The following is a 24,765-nucleotide window of genomic DNA, read 5'->3' on the forward strand; positions in this document are numbered from 1 at the left end:
AACTGGTTTAAATCTTACCTGTCGGATAGAACGCACTATGTACATGTCAACCACCTCTCATCGACACAGACTAAGGTCAGCTATGGTGTCCCACAAGGTTCTGTTCTTGGTCCAATACTATTCACAATCTATATGCTCCCACTAGGGGACTTGATCAGAAGACACTCTATAAACTTTCACTGTTATGCTGATGACGCCCAACTCTACTTGTCCATGAAGCCAGATGAAAGAAATCAGCTAACACAACTACAGTCCTGTATTACAGATATCAAGTCCTGGATGACCAAAAACTTCCTCCTACTGAACTCGGAAAAGACTGAGGTTTTACTAGTAGGTCCGCAACATCTCAGACAATCTTTAACTAATGATCTAGCTTTACATAATGGACTTGCTCCTGCTACTAGCACCACTGTAAAGAATCTGGGTGTATGCTTTGACGAGGACTTATCATTTAACTCACACATAAAACAAATCTCACGGACTGCTTACTTCCACCTTTGTAACATTTCAAAAATCAGGCACTTCCTTCCTTTAGATGCTGCTGAGAAGCTCATCCATGCTTTTGTAACTTCCAGGCTGGACTATTGTAACTCTCTTCTGTCAGGATGTTCTAAAAAGTCTCTCAGAACTCTTCAGCTCATTCAGAACTCTGCAGCTCGTGTCCTGACTAAGACTAAGAGGCGCAAACACATTTCCCCTGTGCTGTCTTCCCTACATTGGCTTCCTGTAGAATTTAGAATACAATTTAAAATCCTTCTCCTAACCTATAAAGCCTTACATGGTCTAGCACCAACATACATTAAAGATTTAATCCAAATTTACCAACCCTCTAGGACCTTACGATCCTTAAACTCTGATCTATTAGTTATACCACAAATCTCTAAATGTAGATTTGGAGCCAGGGCCTTCAGTTTTCAAGCCCCTCTGCTGTGGAACCAACTACTGGCTTCAGTCCGGAGGATGTTTAAAAACAATCTTAAAACCTTACTTTTCGATATAGCCTATAACTAACTTAACTGTTTATCTTTAGCTGCTATAACTAACTGAACTGTTTATCTTAGCTGCTATAGGCTGAGAATGCTGGAGGAGTTTTAGACACCGAGCTCTGTATATCCTTCTTTTCTGCATTACATTCATCACCTGTGCAGTTTTGCAGTTTAAACCCACACCTTTCTATTTTCTCTGCCGGAGCCCCAGGGCGCCACCTCCTGAGCTGCTGCTGATCCAGGATCTTCACCACTTCATCGGATCCAGAGTTCTCTCCAGCACCTCCATGGACCCTCCTACACTCTCCTCTTTTTTCTCACTATAATTTCCCTCACTCCTCTCCTTATCCATCTGTCAACCCCCCCATCCTTCCTCCCAGCCGGTCAAAGCGGCAGGCCGTCAACAATGAGTCTGGTTCCGCTCGAGGTTTCTGCCTTCTAAAAGGAAGTTTTTCCTCGCCATTGCTCACTGTACAGTGTTTTGCTTCTTGCTCTTTGTTGAATTGCTGGGATCTATTTTTCCTTAATCAACTATAATCTTATTTCAACTGTATAGTGTCTTGAGATAACTTTGTTATGATAAGACACTTTAAATAAAATTGAATTGAATTGAATTGAATTGAATTGAATTGAATTGAATTGAATTGAATTGAATTGAATTGAAGTTCTGATTTGGATTTTGGGAAAAAAGACACTCATTGTCAAATGCAAATTCTAAATATCGAAGGTCTTTAAACAATGTATATATGTAATAATATATATGTATTTGTATTTATTTATATATATTTACAAATGCAATGAAATGAAAGATTCTAGAAAAGACCTCACAAAGGTTGGCTTACAAAAAGTATTGATGGTATAATCTTAGCAACGATTTTGCAACAGTTCAGAGTCTCTAAGACTGCAAACACAGTATTTCTGAAGCATGAGACGAGACCAAGACAAGAGCTAAAAGTTATTCAAATCATTGTTAAAATAGACAGGAAGTTAATAAAGCAGCTAAATCCAGAGTGAGGAATAAGTCTCTTTAGCCCTTTTTGACCAGCTGAAGGTTTACAAGTGAAGAAGAATACAAGAAAACATGTGTGCAAGAACTTTAATCTCTGAACTTTTGTTATAATATTGGAATTGTCTCTTCAAAGTCAAGAATTCTTTCTTCATTAGGATCAAATTTGGATTGCTTACAGTCGGTTTGATGTTGCATGGAAGGATGGACCTCACATTTTTCAGTTAAGTTATAATCTATGTCAATGTCCTTAAAATATCTCACTGTTTCCAAATAGCAAATACATGTTAGTTGTAGTCATTGTTTATAACAGTAAATACGTGATTTGCTTCTTCATTGTTAGTATATATTAATCGTAGAAATTAAACAAATTTAAAACTAAATTATCCTACACATATTCACGTGTATTTAGCACAATCCAAGTTTGCTTTTGTCAATGTCAGACAAGGACATTTGATGGCAGACACGTCATGCCATTGAACTGTTGCCCACTAGGTGTCACTGTAGACCCGTCAGTTCACGCTTTTAATTTATTTTCAAATCAATTTATTTTTTATAGTTATGCCTTTTAAATCTAGTTTTCTTACAATATATAAACGGAAATAAAGTTGTTGTTTTTTAATTATTCGATTTCAATTCTTTCATAAAACTTTATTGATTCGTTGTGTGTACAATCGATACAACTGTGTGTACTGACTCCTCTTCGGAACAATCGCTATTAGAGCTCACGACAAAGGTACAAATCAATATAGCCTTTAAATACTATTTTCTTTAACATTGCTTGTATTTCTGCACCTTTTATTTGCAAACATAATCGCAGCTAACATGCTAACTAGCTTGACGATGCTAAAAAGCTAATGTGATTTATTTCAATGTATTATTAATGCATTTATTGCGGTTAAAAATGATCTTTTATTTTAACATTTTAATATAGTATTTATTGATAGACTATCAACGCAATTTAAGGAATTACTATTTATTTTATTGGTTGTAAAGATATAGCAAGAAAATGTCATTTTTGACAATGGATCGTTTTATTGATTAATATGTTTTTTTTTATTATAATTGTGTATTTCTCAATTTAATTATTTTAATTCGTAGCTGGTTTGACTCGAGTAACTTTCAGATTAATTTTGAGGTATATTGGAGCAAGAAGAGTGAGGAGTTGAACATGAACATCCGGGGTTTTGCATCGTAGGGTCGGAGGGAGGCGTCAACGGTGTTGACAGTGAAGCGCGTCACCTCTGCTTCAGTGGAGTCTCTCCCACGGGTGTCCACGGGCGCACAACACGACAGATCCACAGAAGGGTGAGTACACGAGCACGACTTCCCTGCAGCCGCCGATGATCACGACATGAGGCCGAGATGTTGTGTTTTAACTTGACACGCTTCAGAGTCACGCTGGGATTTGAAAAACTCTTCCACAAACTTCCTGATGTTGTCTGGGATACTGTGATATGACACAAAAAAACATTACATTTAACGTTAAAGAAACTTTAAATAAAACTTTATTTAAATTAAGTTGCATAAGAATAACCTACGCCTGATTTAAATCAGCTGTTCACATGCATGCTGGGGATTTTATGGATTTATGTAGTTAACTTTATCTAACTTAACTTCCTCTTGCATTCTTTTTATAGTGGTACTGTCTGGGAAGTGTGTAGTAATATATGTGTCTGGTGGGGAAACGTTTGTTTTGTGGCTCCTAAGTTTATCAAACAAGCTTTCATGAGGTGTTTCTAACGTTGAGTGAAATGACGAGAAGTAATACTTATATTATTCTCATGCACAAGAGTCGATGGTTTCTTATCATCTCTTTCCAAACCCTCGATCGCGAAGAGCTAATGGGTAGAGCGTGAACTGGATTTGGTATTTAATGTAATAAAGTAAATAAAGTTATTCTGGCTTCAAGTCTGGTGTGCAAGAACGTTTTAGAACCTAACGCGGTTCTGTACGCCTTCTATGTGATGGTTAGCCTCACTTATGTACTTATATTGAACTATATAACTACAGAAAACAAGAGATGATACTTTCATCTTGATAGTGATTTCCATTTTCTTTTGGTTTAACATTTAGTCTTCGACTGGAGATGTTGTTTTTTTTTGCAGTTTATAATCCCACCTTTGACATGTAGATGACAGCCAATTGGGGATGATGGGGTTGGTTGGTGAATAAGGAGATTTCTGCAAAAGATAGTCCTAAATGTTCTTGATTCCTGATTTGATGTGTCATAATTGTTGTCACGAATGGTTCTGAAGACCTGACATTGTTCTTAGACCACAATAACAACTCAAGACTTTAAACAATACACCTTCTTCGGTTCTCATTATGACATTATTTACTATGGCATGACATATGTTTTTCTTCAGTTTGGGTTCATCCCTAACAGGTTACCCTCTGATCGGATCAATAATGCGAGCACAGGTCACGTTCCAGTTATTCATTACCGAGAGATGTGAGCTAGAGTTTGTGTCAAAGTGCCATAACAACGGCAGGAACTGGTAGAATCTGTCGTCTTTACGCTCTTTAGCTTTGAAACTGGCAGAAGAAATCCTGCAGTTTCTGTTTCCAGAGTAATACACAAGATGCCATTCATTTTCTCCATAACTGCGGCCTTGACCTTTGAGTAGATTAATGCCTTTCATCGATTCTCTCTGTGAGTGCAGGATGATTGACGACAGCGAGTACACCTGAAGAGGACTTGTGACAAGACTGTAGATCAGAACTTTAAGTAACCAGTGTTTCTATCGCAGTAGAAGCTTCTTTAACAACTGGAGGAAAAAAAATAGATTAGCGTTATCTGGGTGTTTTCTCCAAAGGAAACATCTTTCCTGTGTTTCCTTGACGCCGAAGGTCGTGGGTACGAGTCCGTGACCTTCGGGCAGAAGACGACAAGGCTTGTGAAAACAACACCGGTATACATGAGTGTGTGGCTGTACGTCGAGTCACAGTGTCCCCTTTGCTTGCTTGTTTGTCACAAGACCATGTGTCTCCACATTCTCAGGAACATTCTGTACATGGTTCGGAGTTAAGAGCACACGTACGTGCAGATAGCACTGGAAACGGATGGTAGTGAAGTAGTTTCATACAAAATAAATCACGTTTTTTTGTTATTTCAATGGGCACTGTGCTATAAAGTGAGGAAGGACAACAGTTTAACATGAATAAACGTGTTTTATTGACTCGCCTTGACTTCATATCAGATTTTCTTTCAGTCAAAGTTTACTTGTCACATGTCTGTTGATTAAATGTACATGTTTGAAGTAACTTTTCATGCATCTATAAATAGGAAAATTTCAATACTGATACTGATTCCTTCATTTTGATGGCAGTTGCTTGACGATACTTTACGAGATACCTAGTTTATAAAACGAAAAGAAAATGACATAACACATATTACAACTCTTAAATGAAATTAAGAAGTGAAAAATGAATCTGATGTTCACTGCCTTTGCAACTTTTTCTCAAGAGAAATCCACACATTTTCAGGTTTTTATCAACCAATGGGCATCGAAACTTGGCACTAAGGTACTACCAACGTTACCCAGTACCTCTGAAAAAAAATCCAATAATATCATCTGTTTTCAATGAAGTCGGAAAAGTGTGGCTTTAAAACAGTATTTTTAATATACATTTTTACTTTTTTTTTTTCCTGTTTCTGTCTCTAATTCAATTATTTTTTCATCTCCTAATTATGGCACATTTATTTAGTAAAATAATACATGGAAAAATGTTAATAGTGCCAAAGAAGCTCAGAAAGTGTCTTTCTTATCGACTTGTAATAAGTTTGCAATAAAAACTTTTAGTAGCATCAAATCAACCTTTTTTCCTTGAATCTACTGTTTCTAAGTTTAAATGTACTGTAAGTGTTAAAACCTTTCATGACATTTATTAATGTAGATTATTCATTACACATCTCATACCTCTGCCAAGGAATTCATTTAATCTATTATATAATATAAAACACGGCATATACTTGAAACCGACGATTTATCATTTGTTTTTCCAAAATAAAAGAAGAATAACAACCAAAAATGAGAAAGAATCCAAGAACTCCATTTCTTGCTTGTTGACTTCATTTAGGTTGGAATTTCAGAAGTGAAAGTTACTGCTGTTGAGTTATTTATAGTTTAGGGGGAAGAGAACAAGTAGACTTTGTGATTTAAAAACTCATTGTGCTCTGTCTTATTTCTGAACTGTAGCTTGAAACGTCTCACATGTTTTCCTCTTGATATTTTTCAAGACTCTAAAATAAGTCTCACGATACATGGGCAACAATACGATGTATTGTGATACTGTAGTAACAAGTATATATGTGTAGTATTGTTGAGTACTTGACTCTGGTGTTGCAGAATTTACAGACCACATGACTCTTGACGAAGTCGTAACTGCTTTCATTTGTTTTCAAACCAAAATATGTCCCAAACATCAGCTTCTAAAGCTACTGGAGTCACTGTATCCTCTCGTCCTCAGTCGTCGCCAAACTCCTGCTGGGGACGTACAGGATTTCATTGTTCCTTCAGCTGGGTACGACGAAAAATTTAAATTTGTAATTATTTGCATGTTAATTGCAAATAAAAAGTAGGTTTATTATTTTTAACCACACTTTATTGAAAAGTAGATCATAAAAGAAGTATGGTTAAAAAAAAGACTCTTTGTTTCTTAGCGACCGATTCATTCATAACAGTCTTCAGACTTGTTGCTAAAGTAGATAGTGAAAGTTAACTCCAGATCTTCTTGTTCTCTCCTGGTTGCTCACCATTGCGCAACAAATAGGCTGCCAAGAAACATCAGTGGAATCCATTGTCGGTATGAATAATATCTCTTTATTATATTTCCAGTCCTGTAATCCGTCATTTGTTTGAAGGCTACTCTTGATGTGGACACTGAACAGAGCACTAGTCTCACAAAGATTCCGTCAACGTTCCCTCAGATTTCCACATCGCTCTGCTTTCTGTAATTGCTACTAAAGTCTCGCACCGCATCAGAAACTTCTGGCTGACCACGGTAGTCGACCGACTGCTTTTCATCACACGTATAATGTGTTTACTGTTTGCTTACTTCAAACACGTCTATAAATGCTCAGCCGTCCTCCCGGTACCTCATGTTTTCTCTCGAGTCCTGGTCGTCTCCAGGGATGTTGCTCTTGATCCCGAACACAAACACTCACCAGTTGTTCTTGGAATAATGCCCCCAGTTCCAAATAATTGTCTGGTTTGTGGGATCGGTGACGAATTTCCAAACGCGGGTTTCTGGTTAACAGTCGTACTCAGAGGTCGGCTGTTCTGAAGAATAATAACAGACCTCTGAGACACTTTTCTTTCTCTGAGGGGTTTTAGTTGAACTTGTGTGTTGGACATTTGACTTATGTTCTTGTCTTTGGATGCTTGTGTCATCGGGACGTGTCGAAGCCTGCAGGTAACCCTGCTTTTTCAGTGCAGATTGTTGTTCATGTGTTTGTGGAGACTGTTTGATATCAAGGGTGCATTTGATAACAAAAGAATAAATGAAAACACTTCTTAATCTACATATGAACCAACATGGGATTCTGCTTTTTTTAAATCCTGAGCTTTAGTAACTTGATAAAACAGGCAGTTAAATCCCCATAGGACAGTTTACCAAAAAGAAAAGATCTAGCAGGAAAATTTGCCTTGATATGATGCGAAAACAAAACAAAAAAAATGTATAAAAAAACAGAAACATTGAAGTTTTAATGTCAAGGTTCTCACCAGGATTTTTGCACAGCGAATTTGTAACACTCTGAAACACTATGTACTGCATTCTGAGGGCCACATTTTGTGAAGTAAAGGCAGAAAATAAAGAAAACCCCCCCCCCCCCTACGCCGCTTTAGACACAGCAACAATTCCCACGGATCAAAATCACTGCGTAGGGGACCCCCTATGCTGAATGGTGCTGAAGAGAACCCTGAAAATTATTGTTTATATAATCTTATTCATTTTAATTAAGTCTTAAAGTATCTATACACACACAAAAAATATTAATGGGAAATTCGACGTTTGTCACAGTGCATCGTCAATCTGGGAAGTCTCCACCTCCAAGTGACTCGTTGTATAAACAAAGCGGGGGCATGATTACAGCTGGCTTAAGGAGGAGTGAAGCCATTATTAGGTCAAAATGGACTCCGCTCTCGTAACCTCTCGTTCGCCCAGATTTCAGAGCAACTTTATAAAGTAATAAGTTAGAAACATGGTCATGATGAGAAACTTGTGTTCTGGAGAGGAAGACTTTAATATTTACTACATGTGAGTTAGAAGAGTTTTCAAATGTGTATTCCTTTAATGTAAAAGCAGATTAAAAGAAAAGAAGAAAAAGACAATTATAAGTAATAATTAGACTTGAATTAATGATGAATAATAAAAAAGGGACACGATGAAATTGTTTGTCAGTTGTCATAAACGTGTATAAATCACATTTTCCATTGGTTTACTCTGACCTCGAAGGGCTGCTTGAATGCAGTTAAAGGCCACAATTTAAACATATATCACAATAAATGCATATATTCTTTGTTAGAGTAGCAGATGTACCAAAATGCCTGACCAAGAAGCTGAGATAATTTAAGAAACTTAGCATTTCTCAAGTTTGTATTTCAAACTCGTATAACCACCAAATGCACCTTTCTTTCTTTAATTTACTTTCCTTTGCTTAGTCATCTGAGCTACATAAGGCGACAGTTCTTGAGACCATCACTGGACACGTCCTCTGCTGTTAAAAAAGTCACAGTGCAACTGCCGAGACCCAAGAGACAAACCTGCTAAATCTACTCCGACCAGGAGTTGCCTCCAGGTGGATTCAAACCCACATTCTTGCTGTTAAGCTTCAGTTCTCTATCCCCCACTTTCCCAGTCATTCTGAAATCCAATTGCAGGTGACGCTTTTGAAATGTAATGTTCTTATATTGCAGGGCGTTACAAACTCACTGCTCCTACAATTTATTCTAGTGCAGTTTCTATGTGTAGCTTTTGTCCGAGTGAAGTGTTCCAGTCCCGCCGGAATTACATCACATGTTTAATGTGTAAATACACATTTTGTTGGGCCCTGACATGGCCTGCTCAACATTTTTGGCCCATTGTGTGATTGAGTTTGACACCCTTGCTCTACCCTGAGCTTGTATATCACAAAATATATTTTTCTTTGTTGTAGTTTCAAAACAAAAAAAATAATTATTTTTGCTTATTTTGATTTGAAAAGGTCTTACAAGTCATATTGTATTTTAACATATTTATTTAGCTGTTTTTTTTAAATTAAAATTATTATATACGTATAAGCCATACTTTAATTAATGCTAAAAGATAATCAAATATAAAGTATAAATTACTCGTTTGATCTAAGAGCGGGAACGTTTAATAACTTTTGTAAAAAAATTAAATAATTTGATTTATTTTACTTTATTTATTAGCAAATATTCATTTTGCTGTTACAATTAAAACTCCAGCAGTCATTACATCCTCCGCAGTTAAAGGAAGAATCATATCCTTCAAAATCAAGGGGATGACTGAGGGCGAGAGGATACAGCCGGCTGACGTTGCTTTTAAAGATTATGTCTGGACATATTTTGGCTTCTGGTTCTATTAATGCAACCAATAGAAACTGGAAGTTCAGTGTCACCTAAAACCATTCTGAAAATGATGCAAGTGTCTCAAAATATATTTTATTGAATCGTGTCCTGAGATTAGTGTTTCGCTACAACCCTGAGCCCCACCTGTTCAGAAATAATAACATGCACATTTGTAAGTCAAAGGAAAGTGTAGCAGGTCCAGATAAAGATTTGTGTAATCTGTGATTCGTGCTCAAGCGTCAGCTTGTGTGTGGCAACGTCGAAATGTTCTGCAGCACATCTGCATTGTGTCTGGCCCGGGAGATTGCATCTGCATAGACCTGATTCCTGGAGAGTGAATGTGCTCAGGAATGCGTCTCACAACAACACGGCGCAGCCAAAGGCTGGAATTGTTTTCTTGCTGAAGCAAGATCTTCTTTCTCCTCAACTTTCAGGCGCTTTTATCGGTCGCTGCTGAACGGAGCAGCTTCCATCCGTTGGTATCATCGGAGATGGACAGTCGGACAGAAAGCAGAAGGAAAACATCAATGTTTCCGTTGGCTCTCTGCTGCAGGTCATTGGAACCTCCTGTGTATTCAAAGTGACCCAAACACTGTTCATGCGTCCCTGCCCTCCCCCCTCGCCTCCCTTCCTGTCCGCCTCACTCATCGCCTAAATTCTCCTTTTTTATCCTGGTTGGTCTTTTCATCAGTTGATGATGTCGTGTCGGCGAAGGTTTATGAACTCCGTGGGCGTGATTGTGTTTCTGCTGGTGGCTCATCGTCTCTGCTCCACTTCTGTGGTAACTGACTCACACTTGTGCAATAGTACAACAAGATTTAACAGGTACTACTGTCGAGCCAGGAGCTATGATTAAAAGAAAACAAGAAAGAAACTTTTATTTGACTAATAAATGTGACATTTTCCTACTACAGTAAGTGTTGAATAGGAGTTTGTATTGGCAAGAATCTGGCGATACGATACCTATCACGATACAGAGACAGCGATAAAATATATTGTGATACAGTAGTTACAAGTATATATGTGTAGTATTGTCGAGTACTTGACTCTAGAATTTACAGACCACATGACTCCTGACGAACTCGTAACTGCTTTAATTGGTTTTAAAACCAAAATATGCTTCAGCTTATAAAGTTTTACCTTAAAAGCTGCTGTAGTCACTGCATCCTCTCGTCCTCAGTCAGCGCTGGGATCTTGCAGGATTTCATTGTTTCTTAAGCTGCAGAGGACATAATAAGTGCTGCCATCTGGCGGCCGCAAGTTTAATTGCAACACAGAAATGAACAAACTGTGAATATTTGCATGTTAATAATGATAAAAAATTTAAAAAAAGATTTATTTAATTTTAAAGACACTTTATTTAAGGATAAACCACAAAAGCACTGATAAGAAACAAAATATTAATTAAAAATGTCCCTACAAAATCAATATAGTGCCGTGCGTTACCGTGAAAAAAAAAAAACCGATGCGTAGTTAGAACATAGTTTTTTCTGCGACCCTAGTAGCAAATAGTAGTTTATATGGAACCTCACATTTGTTGTATAACGCTAAAAACATTTTTTAAAATCTGATTAAAAAACGTTTTATTATCTGCAATATGCAATATAATTAAACGAAATCCAAAAAGGAAATCATCAATACAGTGCTCCTTAATATTGGTACGTTATTATAAATTATAGGTAATTTCGATGTTTTGTTTTTTTACTTATACACATAGTAGCAAATATTTCGCTGTAATTAAAATTTTACCTCACATTTGTGACACATTTGAATTCAAATTCATGTATAAAAAAAACCCCGTAGAATTGTAAATATTGTAAAAAGCTTTTTTTCCTCTGAAGTGTGTCACAAAAAAAGTTGTGTAAAATACTCTTAGTAAAGTTTTATATATTTTTTAATTTACTATATAAAATCCCAGTGACAGAAACTTTCTTATTACTTGAAGTGGTTTAAGCTTTTAATTTTTATTTGACAAAACTTTGTCTCATTGTCGGGGCAACATAGGATTTTGTTACTCAGTGAACGAAGGGTTAAAGGGCAGCAGAACTGTCTGTCATGCCTATCAGGTAACGGTCGCCATTGACGACGACTTCGAGCATGTAGTGGGCGGAGCTTGAGGTATCCCAAACCCCTCCCTCCTGGGTTTACCATGACCTATGGAAGATCAGCTGGGTGTGAAATAGTTCCCTCCCTTCGTCTGAGTGAAACCACATTGGGCGACGCACACTCACACAAAAACACACATGTAAATCACTCAAGCCAGTTCTTCTTCCTGTTCTCTCGTGCCATGTTTTCACAGACGGGGCCGAAGAGGAAGTCCTGGAAGTAGTGAGGGATTTTATTGTCAGTTAGGGGTAATAATGGAACCTGCCAGGGGGGTTTCTCACGTGGAGAAGAGCAGAGAGTTGTCTTTGAGGAGGAGATTAACGTCGTTCCCCTGATGGTCAGACAATCTAGATTTTTTTTTTTGTTCCCATGGATTGTTAGAGCCGGAGCAGAATAGCCGAGGAGCCCATAGTTGCCTCTCGCACGTCAGTGGAGAGCAGAGGGTCTAAAAGTAGCATGGAAGCACTGAGGGAGTCTTTTCTCAACTTTCATTTTCAGATGTCCTCGTACAAGAGAGCCACGCTGGACGAGGAGGACCTGGTGGACTCCACCGGCGACGACATCTACCCGTCATCACCTATGCAGGTAGAAATCCACTTCCTTGTAGAGCTCAATTATTCAGCGGCTCTTAGAAACTTGTCAGAGCAACTTTACTCACGAAACAAAAGTGAATAATACTGTTTACTTATGTTAAATACAGTGGATGACTTTACAAACAAACACCAGAAACAAGATGATAATTATTATAAACATGTATTTCTCTAAATGTTTTAAATGCCCTCAATTATGTTTAAAATATGATCATTTTCATTCATTTTTTTTATCCTTTCACCCTTAATAACTTAATAATAGTTTTGTTTGTGTGAACGTATTGTGTCATCGGTCACTGTTGCTGTACAGTAACATGAGATCCATGTTATGTGAGATAAGGAAAAACATCTATTGTTGCTGTACAACCCATTTTCAATTGGTTTTATTTGAATTATTAGTTTAGGTAAGGAGTCACCAACATGTTGCACATGGACACCATAAGTGAAGCCTGCTGTCCTGACCTTAAAATCTTTAGTGTTTAATAAAACGTCTAATGAAGTTTGATTAAATGTTTTCAATCTGGTGAAGGAATTGGTGATCATTGTAAAACCAGGAATGTCTTCCATAAATATCACTAAACCTTTATAATATATTGTAAATATTGTAACCTTTTTTGTTTCCAAAGTGTGTAAAATTTAATTTAAATGAATATTACTGATGAATATTTTACTGTTATTTAACTTATCTCCTCAGCAATTATCTTTTGACACAGACTAAACATTGAGGCAGTAAATAAAGGTGTGATGTTAACTTATTTTAGTGTAATGTTGTGTAAATATTTGATGACTCATGTTCTCACTACAGCAAATGTATTTGTAGTTGTAGTTTCTTATCGATCTCATCTCGTCTGACACATTTAGTCCGACTTCATCCAATGAATTATGTCAACAAAAAAACCTTGACCAACACCAACCACGAGTCTGTCGGCTTGAAGCAGGAAATGATGCAAAAAGAAAAAAATGTCATGACGTGAAAACCAGTTTTAAAGTATGCATGTAGCTTAGAGCATAACTCCATCATTATACTAACAAAGGAGGTTTTGGTATAATTAACCAAAGTACACCTATTTTTATTAGGTGTGTCTATTGAAAATAATCCGTATGATACTTTTCACAATATATGGGCAAAAATACGATGTATCGCAACACTCGTAGTACTACGTAGTAGTAAGTATAAGTACTTGACTCTGTTGTTGCAGAATTTATTTTGAGGAAGACGTTACTGCTTTGAATTGTTTTCAAACCAAAATATGTCCAAAAATCAGCTTTAAAAGCTGCTGGAGTCCACTGTATCCTCTCGTCCTCAGTCATCGCCAGGATTTTGGATTGGTATTGAAATATCAATATTTTATTACAGCCCTAATATACAGTGTTTATTTATGGATTTATGTTATCCAAGCAAAGACAAGTATATTAAATGGAGGCCAAAAACTACTTGCTTTCATTCTGATACAATACAAGGTCAAACAATGTTTCAACAACTTTAAATACTTCTGCATAATCCATGATACAAAATGATGAAGTGTTACTTTTAGAAAACTCTACTTCCTCAAATCTGCGAAAAAGGGAAGTTGTTTTTAATAATTTCCTCAGATTTATTTGATCTTTTCGACACTCGTTCAGAGGTTCTTACACCTGTTGTGCCGACGGTTTGAAAATGAGCAGATGTGAAATCGTCAAAGACTATAATAACACAATCTATACAAACCCAAATTCTGAGCCCCTGGGGATCAAGAAGCCACGAAGGCCTCGACACATTTCACTGGAGCTCATTATGTTTCACTGGCGAAACCTCATTCTCACTAATGTGGGTTAACTGGATCCTGAGCGCGACCTCAGGGTAATTGACTACTGTGGGATTATCAAACGTTTTTGTAAATGGATAAAGTCGCAGAGATTTGATCGTGAGATTTATGTTTACTCTGAGAAACAACAATAGGCGTCAAAGCAAAAGAGTTGATTTATGAGCTCAGTGAATGCCTTTCCGCTTAAAGGTCATTTTTTCCGACGTCACTGGTAAACGTGGTATTTCTAGAGCCGTATTATGGACTATAAATAGAACACTTCTGATCACAAATGAGTTTAAGACTAAGACTTACGTTACAACCTTTATTCATAATTAATCATCTCATTTTTTTTCTCTTTACTGTTCACGGTTTTCTTAACAACTTTATCTGCCCTTTATATCCTTTTCTCCTTCTCTCTTATTTAAATGTCTATATTTGAGCTTTCTTTCATACAGTCTTTCTGTGTATTTAAAACTTTGATTTAATGCTTATTAGTGTTTTTGAAACGTAAAATAAATCAACATTTTAACCTTTATCTTCTCCATGAGAACATTAATTTAGCTGCTTTTTTTTTACAAGAAAAAAGAAAACTATTATTAGTGTCATTTACTTGCATAAAATGTTATTTATTTGTTTTTTCCATCCAAAATTAACCACAAAATTATTGCCATTATACTTATATTTAGCAATTCATTTATCTTAAAAAATATTGTAGTTGTTGAGTTTCGTATATATTATCAGTTAATAACTGGATTAGGGAGTTTGTCGTGTGACACGATAATGTTTTATCTCTCTATTCCATCATTAAGTTGACTTTTTAATAAATATTCAAGTAAACATTTATTTAGCCGGATTTCATAATTATAAGATATTTTATTTGAATTACAAAGTTAAACTTGTGCTTGCATAATATTTTTTGTATAGAATAAACTACCATTTTTTAATATATAATTTGGGACAAAAATATTTACCTTTTTTACCACGTTTAATTAAATAATAATAGTTTTCTAAATTCTTATTAAACTCTTTACATGACTACCTATTAATATTTAAATGTATTATGGCATAGAAAGATAAATTGAACTAAAATTCTTGTCGTCTTACTTATATTTTCACAATTAGTTTATGTAAATATTGTATATTTATCATTAGTTATATAAGCTAATGAGGTATAATCCGTCCCGTGTTTTCCATGAGAAGTTAATCCGAGGGTCTGGTGTCCTCAGGTGACGCTCCTGCAGAGAAGAGGCTACTCATGTTGGCACGAGCGAACACAGAGAGAGCAGCGGCTTCTGATCGTTGTTTGCATCGTTTCTGTCGGACTGTTCATCTCACTCATCACCACCGGAGTCTTCTACAGACAAGGTGAGTCCCGGCGACCGTTGAAGCTTTTTCAGCTCCTTTTACGCTTTATTTTATTCCCCAAATGAACTTGTTGATTAAGAGAAACCGTAACAATAGATTGTATAAACTAAATTGTGGTTGATGTATATGAAAAAGTAGTTTCCTACTTTACTTCCTTGTCAATTGTGTCAAGAAAACAACTATTTACTTTATAAGAAGTTTGAGAGAAAACTGATCATTTGTAGTTAAAAAGTTAGAAACTATTCAATTCAATTCAATTTTATTTAAAGTGTCTTATCATAACCAAGTTATCTCAAGTCACTATACAGTTGAAATAAGACTACAGTTGATTAAGGAAAAATAGATCCCAGCAATTCAACAAAGAGCAAGAAGCAAAACACTGTACAGTGAGCTGTACAGTGAGCAATGGCGAGGAAAAATTTCCTTTTAGAAGGCAGAAACCTCGAGCGGAACCAGACTCATTGTTGACGGCCTGCCGCTTTGACCGGCTGGGAGGAAGGATGGGGGGGTAGACAGATGGATAAGGAGAGGAGTGAGGGAGGATATAGTGAGAGAAAAGAGGAGAGTGTAGGAGGGTCCATGGGGGTGCTGGAGAGAACTGGGGATCTATTGAAGCATAGAAAACCACATTAGTATTGTCAAAGTTGACACTAATATATCAATGATGGTAAAAGCATGTTGAGATAAACTAGCTCTAAATTAACTCATCATGCTATGAACACTGAAGACGACCCTTTGACAAAAGATGTCTGTGACCATGAAACATTGAAAAAAAAAAAAAACTTCCGTTTGAGGATGAATCGTCATTTCCATTTTCCAGGCATCGTTTTGATCCGTTTCCTCAGATTTGTCTTGGGAACTCTTGTGTCGCTTCCATGTATTCACACATGTAAGCCAGCTCACACTTTCCAAGGATGAAGAGGATGAATCCTCCGTCGGGATTCTCTCAACTGTCTCTTACCGTACGAGTCGTATATATTGTCTCTAGACAGTCAAGTATTTTTGAACCGTACAACTTCCCAAATGCAGATTTGTTTTGAGCGAATCCCGTTTTGGTCAGAAAGAAACTATCAGAAAGGCAGCTTCACTTCTTAAAATCTTACTACACTTTATGTTTATTGATGAGTTGTTCCTAGCCTGTCTAAGATCAAGTCTTTGGGGCCTAACCCCCGACTTGCATCACTAAAACAAGATTAACTTCTTATTTATCTCTTTATATCTCTTGGTCCCGATGTCGCTAAATGTCGTGTCAGTTGAGTTTACAAAAACAAAATTGAATTTTCCGTGATGACAATCTCGTTTCTCCTTCTTCACACCATCTCAGTCGTTTAATCCCTCCATCTTTTCACCACACGCCAACTCAGCTGGTTCAACCAATGAGTGCTCAGTGACAAACATCCTTTTCCTGTGACAGTCAAAAAACAAAGTCAAAGGTCGAAAGACAAAAATGTTTTAAGACAAATGTGAGCTGGTAACGTTTCATCACTCACCGTACAAAAATTGCATTTTAAAACTCAAATAAACAATAGTGTATGACTGTATATGAATGAGATCGGTCGTGTTTAATTACACGTCTAGTGTTGGGTTCGATCTCCTGTCCTTGACGATGCTCCGACCATCCAAACACACTTGACCCCGATTGGTTGAATTCAATATGAGAAAACGACACATGTACGAGCAGCATCACCAGCAAAAGGCTACGAAAGGAAGCAGGCAGACTATTTGGTCAATGGAGTGATAGTAAAAACTTGGTTTTAATCAAATTCATTGATGGATGGATTTGGTGATCGATCAAGACATTTCCAAGGCCTTGTAGATGTTAACATGAAACTTTCCATCTCAGAACAACAGGTGCAAACTCGCCTCAAAAAATATGTTCTTGAGTAAAAGAAAAAGAAAAGTCTGTTTTTTGTGGATAAATATCTGCGTTCATTCATAGTTTCCAACAATACAGTCTGATTAAATAAACATATTTGGGGTAATTTTGCATTCAACAATGAAGAAGACGATCATTAAAAATGTGGGTTGAATAATTATAATGTATAAAACAATTTATTTTTACAACAGAAATTGACACAAAATGTTGAAAACTAGCATCGTTGCTAAATATTGACCAAAGAACCGAAGCAGACAAACGTCCAACCCTGTTTGTTTATATAAGCAGAAAATATTCCCTCGAGGTTGTGTATTTAAGCCGTAGCTTCACATCAACAATTGCTTCCAGATGTTGTCAAAAGCCTCCAAAACATTCTAGCGGGGAATGTTCAGTTCAGCGTCTGTTCGCCAGTCGAACGTTAAAAAGCCGACTTTCTTCTGGCCTAACGTTGTCGTCGTCTCTCTGCAGTTCATCCGGGCCTGTGTCTTACAGAACCCTGCGTGACCGTGGCCAGCTCGGTCCTGGGGGCCCTGGACCGCTCCGTGGACCCCTGCCACGACTTCTACGACTTCGCCTGCGGGGGCTGGGTGAAGAACAACCCCCTCCCCGAGGGGAACTCCCGCTGGGGACCCTTCAGCAAACTGTGGGAGAAAAACATGCTGGTCATGAAGCAGTTGTTGGGTAAAGTCTCGGTTTTGGATCGTAGCCGCGGAGACTTTCGCTTCACCCTCCGTGTATGTTTGTGCAGAAAACACCACCATGAAAGGCTTGAGTAAAGCGGAGGAAAAAGCTCAGCGGTATTATCAAGCCTGCATGAAGGAATCCAAGATTGAGGAATTGGGAGCGAAACCATTACAAGAGTTAATTACTCAGGTATGAAGTTTAATATCCCGAGCTCGTCCAGAGCCTCCCTTCACTCTGCTGCGCTTTCAGATCGGAGGATGGTCCTTGACCGAGGCCTGGGACAAGAACAACTTCCAAGAGGTTCTGCGAACGGTTTCGGCGAACTATCACACGTCGCCTTTTTTCACCGTGTTCGTGAGCACGGACTCCAAGAATTCCAGCAGTAACATCATCCAGGTCAGAAGATGACGTTTAAAAATGACTTCATCTCTATCAAGTTCTCTTCCGGGTCCCCGACCATTGAACGTTTTAGTGTTTGAAACCAAGTCCAAAAGTGGAGATTGAAAGTGAAGACTCTTTCCTCAGGGTTTGGTGCTTTTTATTGCGGGAAAATAAGTTAGAAAATGTATTTTTTGTCCAAGGAAGCAACTACAAGCCACTGAAAATGTTTCTGCGACCCAATATTTGGTCCTAAACCAATTGTTAAATACCAATGATAATCACGCACTTCTGCACTTACACTTAATATTTTGAGTGCACAAGTGCGTCTAGATGAGCAGTGTGAGAAAATGTAGTGCGCAATGAGCACTACATTGGCCAGAAAATTGTGTGGATCGATGGACGCTTTCCACCCTTAAAACCACCATCTTAGTGACGTAGATGAAGCTAAACTGAAGCTACGTCACTGATGACGCGTCTTCGGAGCAGATACCGGCGTAAATGTCACAAAGATATACACTATATTTAACACAAAACAACACAACAACAGTAATAACACAATGAAACACAACTTAATAACTTGTTTCAATTGGTGAAAATCGCTGTCATGCGTCAGTGAAAGTGTTTCAACGACTGGTTACAATCAGCGTTAAAAGGTAGTAGAAGAAGAAGCTGTCGAGTCATTTCAGGAAGTGTGTAGTGACAGTGTTTGATTTGAGACAGTACTACACTGCCGGAAATGTGTGCAATGGGCAAGTACATGCACTATCCTAAAGTGTACTGTAAACCAGTGCACTCTGAAAAGTGAGTGATTTGGGACACAGCACAGGTGTTTTGGGTTTTTTTGGAAAAGTTTTTAGATTTACTGTAATGACAGAAAATGGCGATGTACAAAAAAAATGAACAAATCCACACGACTATTCCGTTCCATAGTTTTCGAAATCTCAGAAAAATTAAATAAAATAAAAATATTTGTAGAGGGGAAAATATAGAAAAAACGAACTCTCTCTCTTCAGATCGTTTCTAATAGATTTTAAATACTCAAGTCAATTTGATCCATAAAATGTGTCCTGTTCAGTCGTGAATAACAACTTCTTCTTCTTGTAGATATCGTAAACAAACTCTATCCAGTTATCTTCAGTGTCTGATTAAACCACTTTCTCGTGACACATTTTTTACTTGCTTCCATAAATATGCAATTTCTTGTCTCCGTTCTGCCATTTTTCTATAAACGAATCACTCAATAATCACTGTTGTAAACCGATAAGAACACGGCTGTCAAAGTCGATCACACGAGGGGGCAAAACGTTCCTTATCTTATCTTAATCACTGGCACATTAATAGGCCACAACATGAACATAAATCTACTTTTGACAAAAGAACATAAAATGGATCATAAGTTTGACCGTTATACTGTCACTATCTAATCAGATAGACCTCAATAAATCAGTTTATATTCCATATTCACTGCTACCAGGAACTCAAAGTCTATTCTCTCTTGTCACGGCTTCACTTGTGGAAACCAGTGTTTCTGGAAATCCCCTTGTTGTTTCTGTGGTTTTGGTTTCACACTTTTTTTTTAATGTTGAGCGTCACATGAGAGAAACCGCTGCTTCTTTTAGCCTCCCTGCTGAATGCTGCTGCTTGTTCCTTCAAGCTTGAAGGCGCCTGATGGCTTGTTTGTCTTTGGTTCCTGTGCTGTAGGTGGATCAGTCCAGTCTGGGTCTTCCTTCCCGGGATTACTACCTCAACAAGACCGCCAACGAGAAGGTATCCATAAGGACCGAAGCTCCACTACGAGATACAGAATCTGTTCCACTAGGAGCATGTATTTGAACCATTCTGGACATGTCACGAAACAGGGACAACAATACGATGTATTGTGATACTGTAGTAACCAGTATATATTTGTAGTATTGTCGAGTACTTGACTCTGATGTTGCAGTATTTACAGACCACATGACTCTTGACGTAGTTTGTTTTAAAAACCAAAATATGTCCAAACATCAGCTTTAAAAGCTGCTGGAGTCGACTGTATCCTCTCGTCCTCAGTCATCGTCGGGATCTTGCAGTATTCCACTGTTCCTTTAGCTGCGTAGGACATAATTACTGCGGAAGTTAAATTGCAACACACGAATAACAATATTTGAACTACATTGAATAATGCATGTTAATTGTAAACGTGTATGTATATATATATATATATATATATATATTTATTTTAAATTTATATTATGTTATTTTACATACACCTAATTGAAATATAAAGCATTAAATAATTAATATTATAAATAATAAAAATAAGCATGATTTGCAAAACAAAAAAATATATACTGTATTTATATTTTTTGATCGATACACTCCTTCTGAATATCGGTACGATATCGAGAAAAATAATATTGTGACATTTCAGTGTATTAATATTTTCTCACACTGAAGAACATGAGTATACATGTGTATTTGTGTTTAGTATATACATGTATATTCGTGCAGTGTAGGATTTCTCTCCTCTCTTGGTCGCCTCAATCTGGTCCTCTTGGTCTCTTGCAGTATCTGACGGCGTACCTCAACTTCCTGACAGAGTTGGGGGTTCTTCTGGGAGGTTCTGAAACGACCTCCCGGAAACTAATGGAGGAGCTGGTGGACTTTGAGACGACCCTCGCCAACATAACGGTCCCTCAGGACGAGAGAAGGGACGAGGAGTTGATCTATAACAAGATGGAGGCCAAAGATTTAAAAGTAAGTCGTTCTTCCTCCTACAATACGTCGCTCTTTCTCTTTGTTAGTTACATCTCTCATGTGTTTTGATTTTGCTGCTGCAGACCCTGGCTCCTGCAGTCGACTGGATGCCGTATCTGGTTGAACTGTTCGATCCTGTGACGTTGAGCGACTCTGAGCCAGTGGTGGTTTATGCCAAGGAATATCTGCAGAGGGTCTCTGACGTCATCCAGAACACGAATAAAAGGTCAGATTCTACCACGTTTGTGTCAAATACAATACGTCGGTGAAGTTATGTCTCCGCCTGGAGCCGCAAACCAAGAGGTATCAACAAGAACTGAAGCTCAACTATGTCCATAACCTCCACTAGGGACGTGTATTGATCGAATCTGGCCGTACAATACGTATCACAATACACGTTAAACGACACAATATATACTGTATATAGTGATACTGTAGTAAGAAGTATATATTTGTAGTATTGTCGAGTACTTGACTCTTGTGTTGTAGTATTTACAGACCACATGACTCTTGACGAAGTCGTAACTTCTTTCATTTGATTTGAAACAAAAATATGTCCAAACATCAGCTTTAGAGTCACTGTATCCTCTCGTCCTCAGTCATCCTGCTGGAATTTATAGTTTCTTTAGCTTCGTAGGACATAATAAGTGCTGCCATCTAGTGGCTGAGTACAACAAGCGACTGGATTTTTCTGAACCAGTGAATGACTTTGTGTTTTTTGATTGAATCTGGCCGTACAATACGTATCACAATACACGTTAAACGACACAATATATATATATATATATATATATATATAGTGATACTGTAGTGACAAGTATATATTTGTAGTATTGTCGAGTACTTGACTCTTGTGTTGCAGAATTTACAGACCACATGATTTGAAATCAAAAATATGTCCAAACATCAGTTTTAGAGTCACTGTATCCTCTCGTCCTCAGTCATCCTGCTGGAATTTTTAGTTTCTTTAGCTTCGTAGGGCATAATGAGTGCTGCCATCTAGTGGCTGAGTACAACAAGCGACTGGATTTTTCTGAACCCGTGAATGACTTTGTGTTTTTGGTGTCCAGTCTTCTCAACAACTACATGATCATGAAAGTGGTGAGGAAGATGGCGTCCATTTTGGATCAGAGGTTCCGGGACGCGGAGCAGCGCTTCAACGAAGTCATGTTCGGAACAAAGAAGGTGAGAATTTGAACTTCCTACAGAAATAATGTATAAATAAAAATCGTAGAGCTGGGGAACGATGCAAAATTTTATCACGATTAATTGCACGATTCCCTGATTAATCACGATTAATCGCATTATTATTTTGTTTTACCTAGTTTATCACGGTTAATCACTAAATACTTTAATTATCTATCAACAATAGTGTCAAGTGCACTTTTATTTCTTTCTCTTGTTTACATTTTTCTGCCGTATGAAATGTTGTGTAAACACTTTTAACTCAAGCTCTTGTCGGTAACACATATTTAGTGAAAATCTCAACTTGAAAAATGTAAAAACAAGAAAACAATAATAATAAAATTAAGCTTTAACATCAGGCCATTCATGTTATATTACATGAATACATCTTATCTTGCATTTAAAAGAGTTTGTTCCTCTTTCCAAAGTTGCGTAACTCTATGAGCGGCTCCTCGTTTATCTCTGGAAGATCCTGTTCCTCTTCTTTCCCACTCGCGACCATCTGTCATAACAAAGATTCCGGGAGTCCAGCTGCATATTTTCCAGCGAAGCAAAGATTCGTCCTGATGTCGGGACACGAGTCACTTCCTCACTGTGTTTGTCTTTATCTGCGAGTGTGTGTCACTGGTTCGAGCCTCTAGCTTCCTTGATAGTTTACTTTGTCGTGTTTATCTCCTTGAAAACAAAGGCGTTATTATTCCTGCAACATTCAGGTGGAAAAATAAAACACGCGTAGATATGATTCTGTTAACCTTTTAATTTATGATTTATCTTCTAGTTATTAAAATAACTTGTTCTTTGTTTTAAACATTTTGTTCTTTTCATTTGATTTAATTTAAGTTTTATATTGAAAGGTTAAATATGTTTTGATTGAGTAATTTAAATAAATAATTAGTAAATATAAGATTAGATTTGTTCATAGAATTAAAACAAATCAAACATTTTTAAAATATTTAATTGAATTATAAACATAAAAAAAAACGAATGCCATATTTTTACGTTTAATTTAAAAGGCTACAGATTAAAAATGATTGAATTTCTTATTTATATTTTCATTGATTGGAATTAGAATATCAAAATATATGCTTTAAACAATAATCATCTATTTTGTTATCATGTAATTGTTACTTTTTTTTTTGTTAAAGTTTCAATTAAATTATATATTATATAAAATAATATATATATATATATATATATATATATATATATATATATATATATTTTTTTTTTAAAGTGTAATTGTAGTAAAGAACAACAGCATTTCATTGAAAACATTCACATTTTAAACATTCAATTTAAATATTGAATATTCTAATGACTCAGATAAACTTCCACAGATTATGATTTATCTTCTAGTTATTAAAATATCTTTTAATATAGTTCTTTGTTTTATGACTTTTTTCTATTTTGTTCTTTTCATTTGATTAAATTTAAGTTGAGTTTTTACCTTTTTTATGTACAATTACATATTTAATTATTTAATCGTTACATTATTTTTTTTTTAAAGTTTAAATTAAATTGTATATATTTTTTAAATAGTAATTGTAGTAAAGAACAACAACATTTAATTGAAAACATTCACATTTTAAACATTCAATTTAAATATTTAATATTCTAATGACTTCCACAGATACTTCTTTTGCGAATGAACATAAAACAAGCCTTTAAAAAGACATTTAAATTAGTTTTTTGCCCTTGAATCGTGTCTATTTCACTCAAGAATGTGGCATAAAAAAGAGTATTTCTAAGATCTTTGTCGTCTCTTGTGTCGTGTGAAACCCGGTTCTCTCTGAACCCCCTGATCTGACACCATCTGATGTTGCAGAGCTGCACCTCTCGCTGGAAGCTGTGCGTCACCGACACCGACAGCGCCCTGGGCTTCGCTCTCGGAGCCATGTTCGTCAAAAGCACCTTTTCCGAGGACAGCAAATCCATCGTAGGTGTTTTGAAAGTGGCGCCGTGACAATAGATGGTCGGAGCTGACGTCCCTCTCGCCCTCAGGCCGAAGACATGGTGGGACAGATCAAGTGGGCGTTCGAGGACGGCCTGAAGTCGGTGAGCTGGATGGACACCGACACTAAAAAGGCAGCGAAGGAAAAGGTTGTTAGGAAATGATCAGCTGTTGCCACCTGCTGTCAAAGGACTTCACTGACGGTTCTGTCTTCCACAGGCTGATGCCATTTACAACATGGTGGGGTACCCAGAGTTCATCATGAACGCCACCAAGCTGGACAAAGTGTTCAATGATGTAGGTGGAAACTGAGTTGAAACATTAACTAGAAAGTTTATATCTATAGATGTTGATCTACCATTTCAAATGTTTTAATTTGATTTATTTTTCTTTACGTAAATCTTGTTTTTAAAGCTTTTAATCCAGTTTTTTGAATGATCAAATTTAATTGTATTTATAGGTTTTTTCATTTAAATAAATAAAAAATGTTGTAATGTTTTTTAAATGACTCCTACTATATATTATATAATATATG

General features: G+C 36.9%; 1 protein-coding gene across 2 annotated transcripts in view; it reads left to right on the forward strand.

Moving 5' to 3' along the window:
* Nucleotides 1–3,203: 3,203 nt before the first annotated feature.
* ece1 (endothelin converting enzyme 1) overlaps nucleotides 3,204–24,765 on the forward strand; it is a 28,440-nt gene continuing 6,878 nt past the window's right edge. Inside the window, exons 1-13 of one of the 2 annotated variants that reach the window (XM_087800420.1) lie at nucleotides 3,204–3,300; nucleotides 12,174–12,260; nucleotides 15,279–15,417; nucleotides 17,762–17,974; nucleotides 18,042–18,166; nucleotides 18,227–18,373; nucleotides 20,060–20,125; nucleotides 20,906–21,094; nucleotides 21,178–21,320; nucleotides 22,165–22,279; nucleotides 24,105–24,215; nucleotides 24,281–24,379; nucleotides 24,450–24,527. In XM_087800420.1, the coding sequence (XP_087656546.1) occupies nucleotides 12,174–12,260; nucleotides 15,279–15,417; nucleotides 17,762–17,974; nucleotides 18,042–18,166; nucleotides 18,227–18,373; nucleotides 20,060–20,125; nucleotides 20,906–21,094; nucleotides 21,178–21,320; nucleotides 22,165–22,279; nucleotides 24,105–24,215; nucleotides 24,281–24,379; nucleotides 24,450–24,527 (1,512 nt within the window). In that variant the 5' untranslated portion in view covers nucleotides 3,204–3,300. Of the gene's footprint in view, nucleotides 3,301–11,807; nucleotides 12,261–15,278; nucleotides 15,418–17,761; nucleotides 17,975–18,041; nucleotides 18,167–18,226; nucleotides 18,374–20,059; nucleotides 20,126–20,905; nucleotides 21,095–21,177; nucleotides 21,321–22,164; nucleotides 22,280–24,104; nucleotides 24,216–24,280; nucleotides 24,380–24,449; nucleotides 24,528–24,765 lie in introns of those variants that run through there. The other variant, XM_087800421.1, reaches the window with a different exon arrangement.

The sequence above is a fragment of the Callionymus lyra genome, chromosome 10 (assembly GCF_982586985.1).
Source record: "Callionymus lyra chromosome 10, fCalLyr1.hap1.1, whole genome shotgun sequence".
Classification (NCBI taxonomy): Eukaryota; Metazoa; Chordata; class Actinopteri; order Syngnathiformes; family Callionymidae; genus Callionymus; species Callionymus lyra.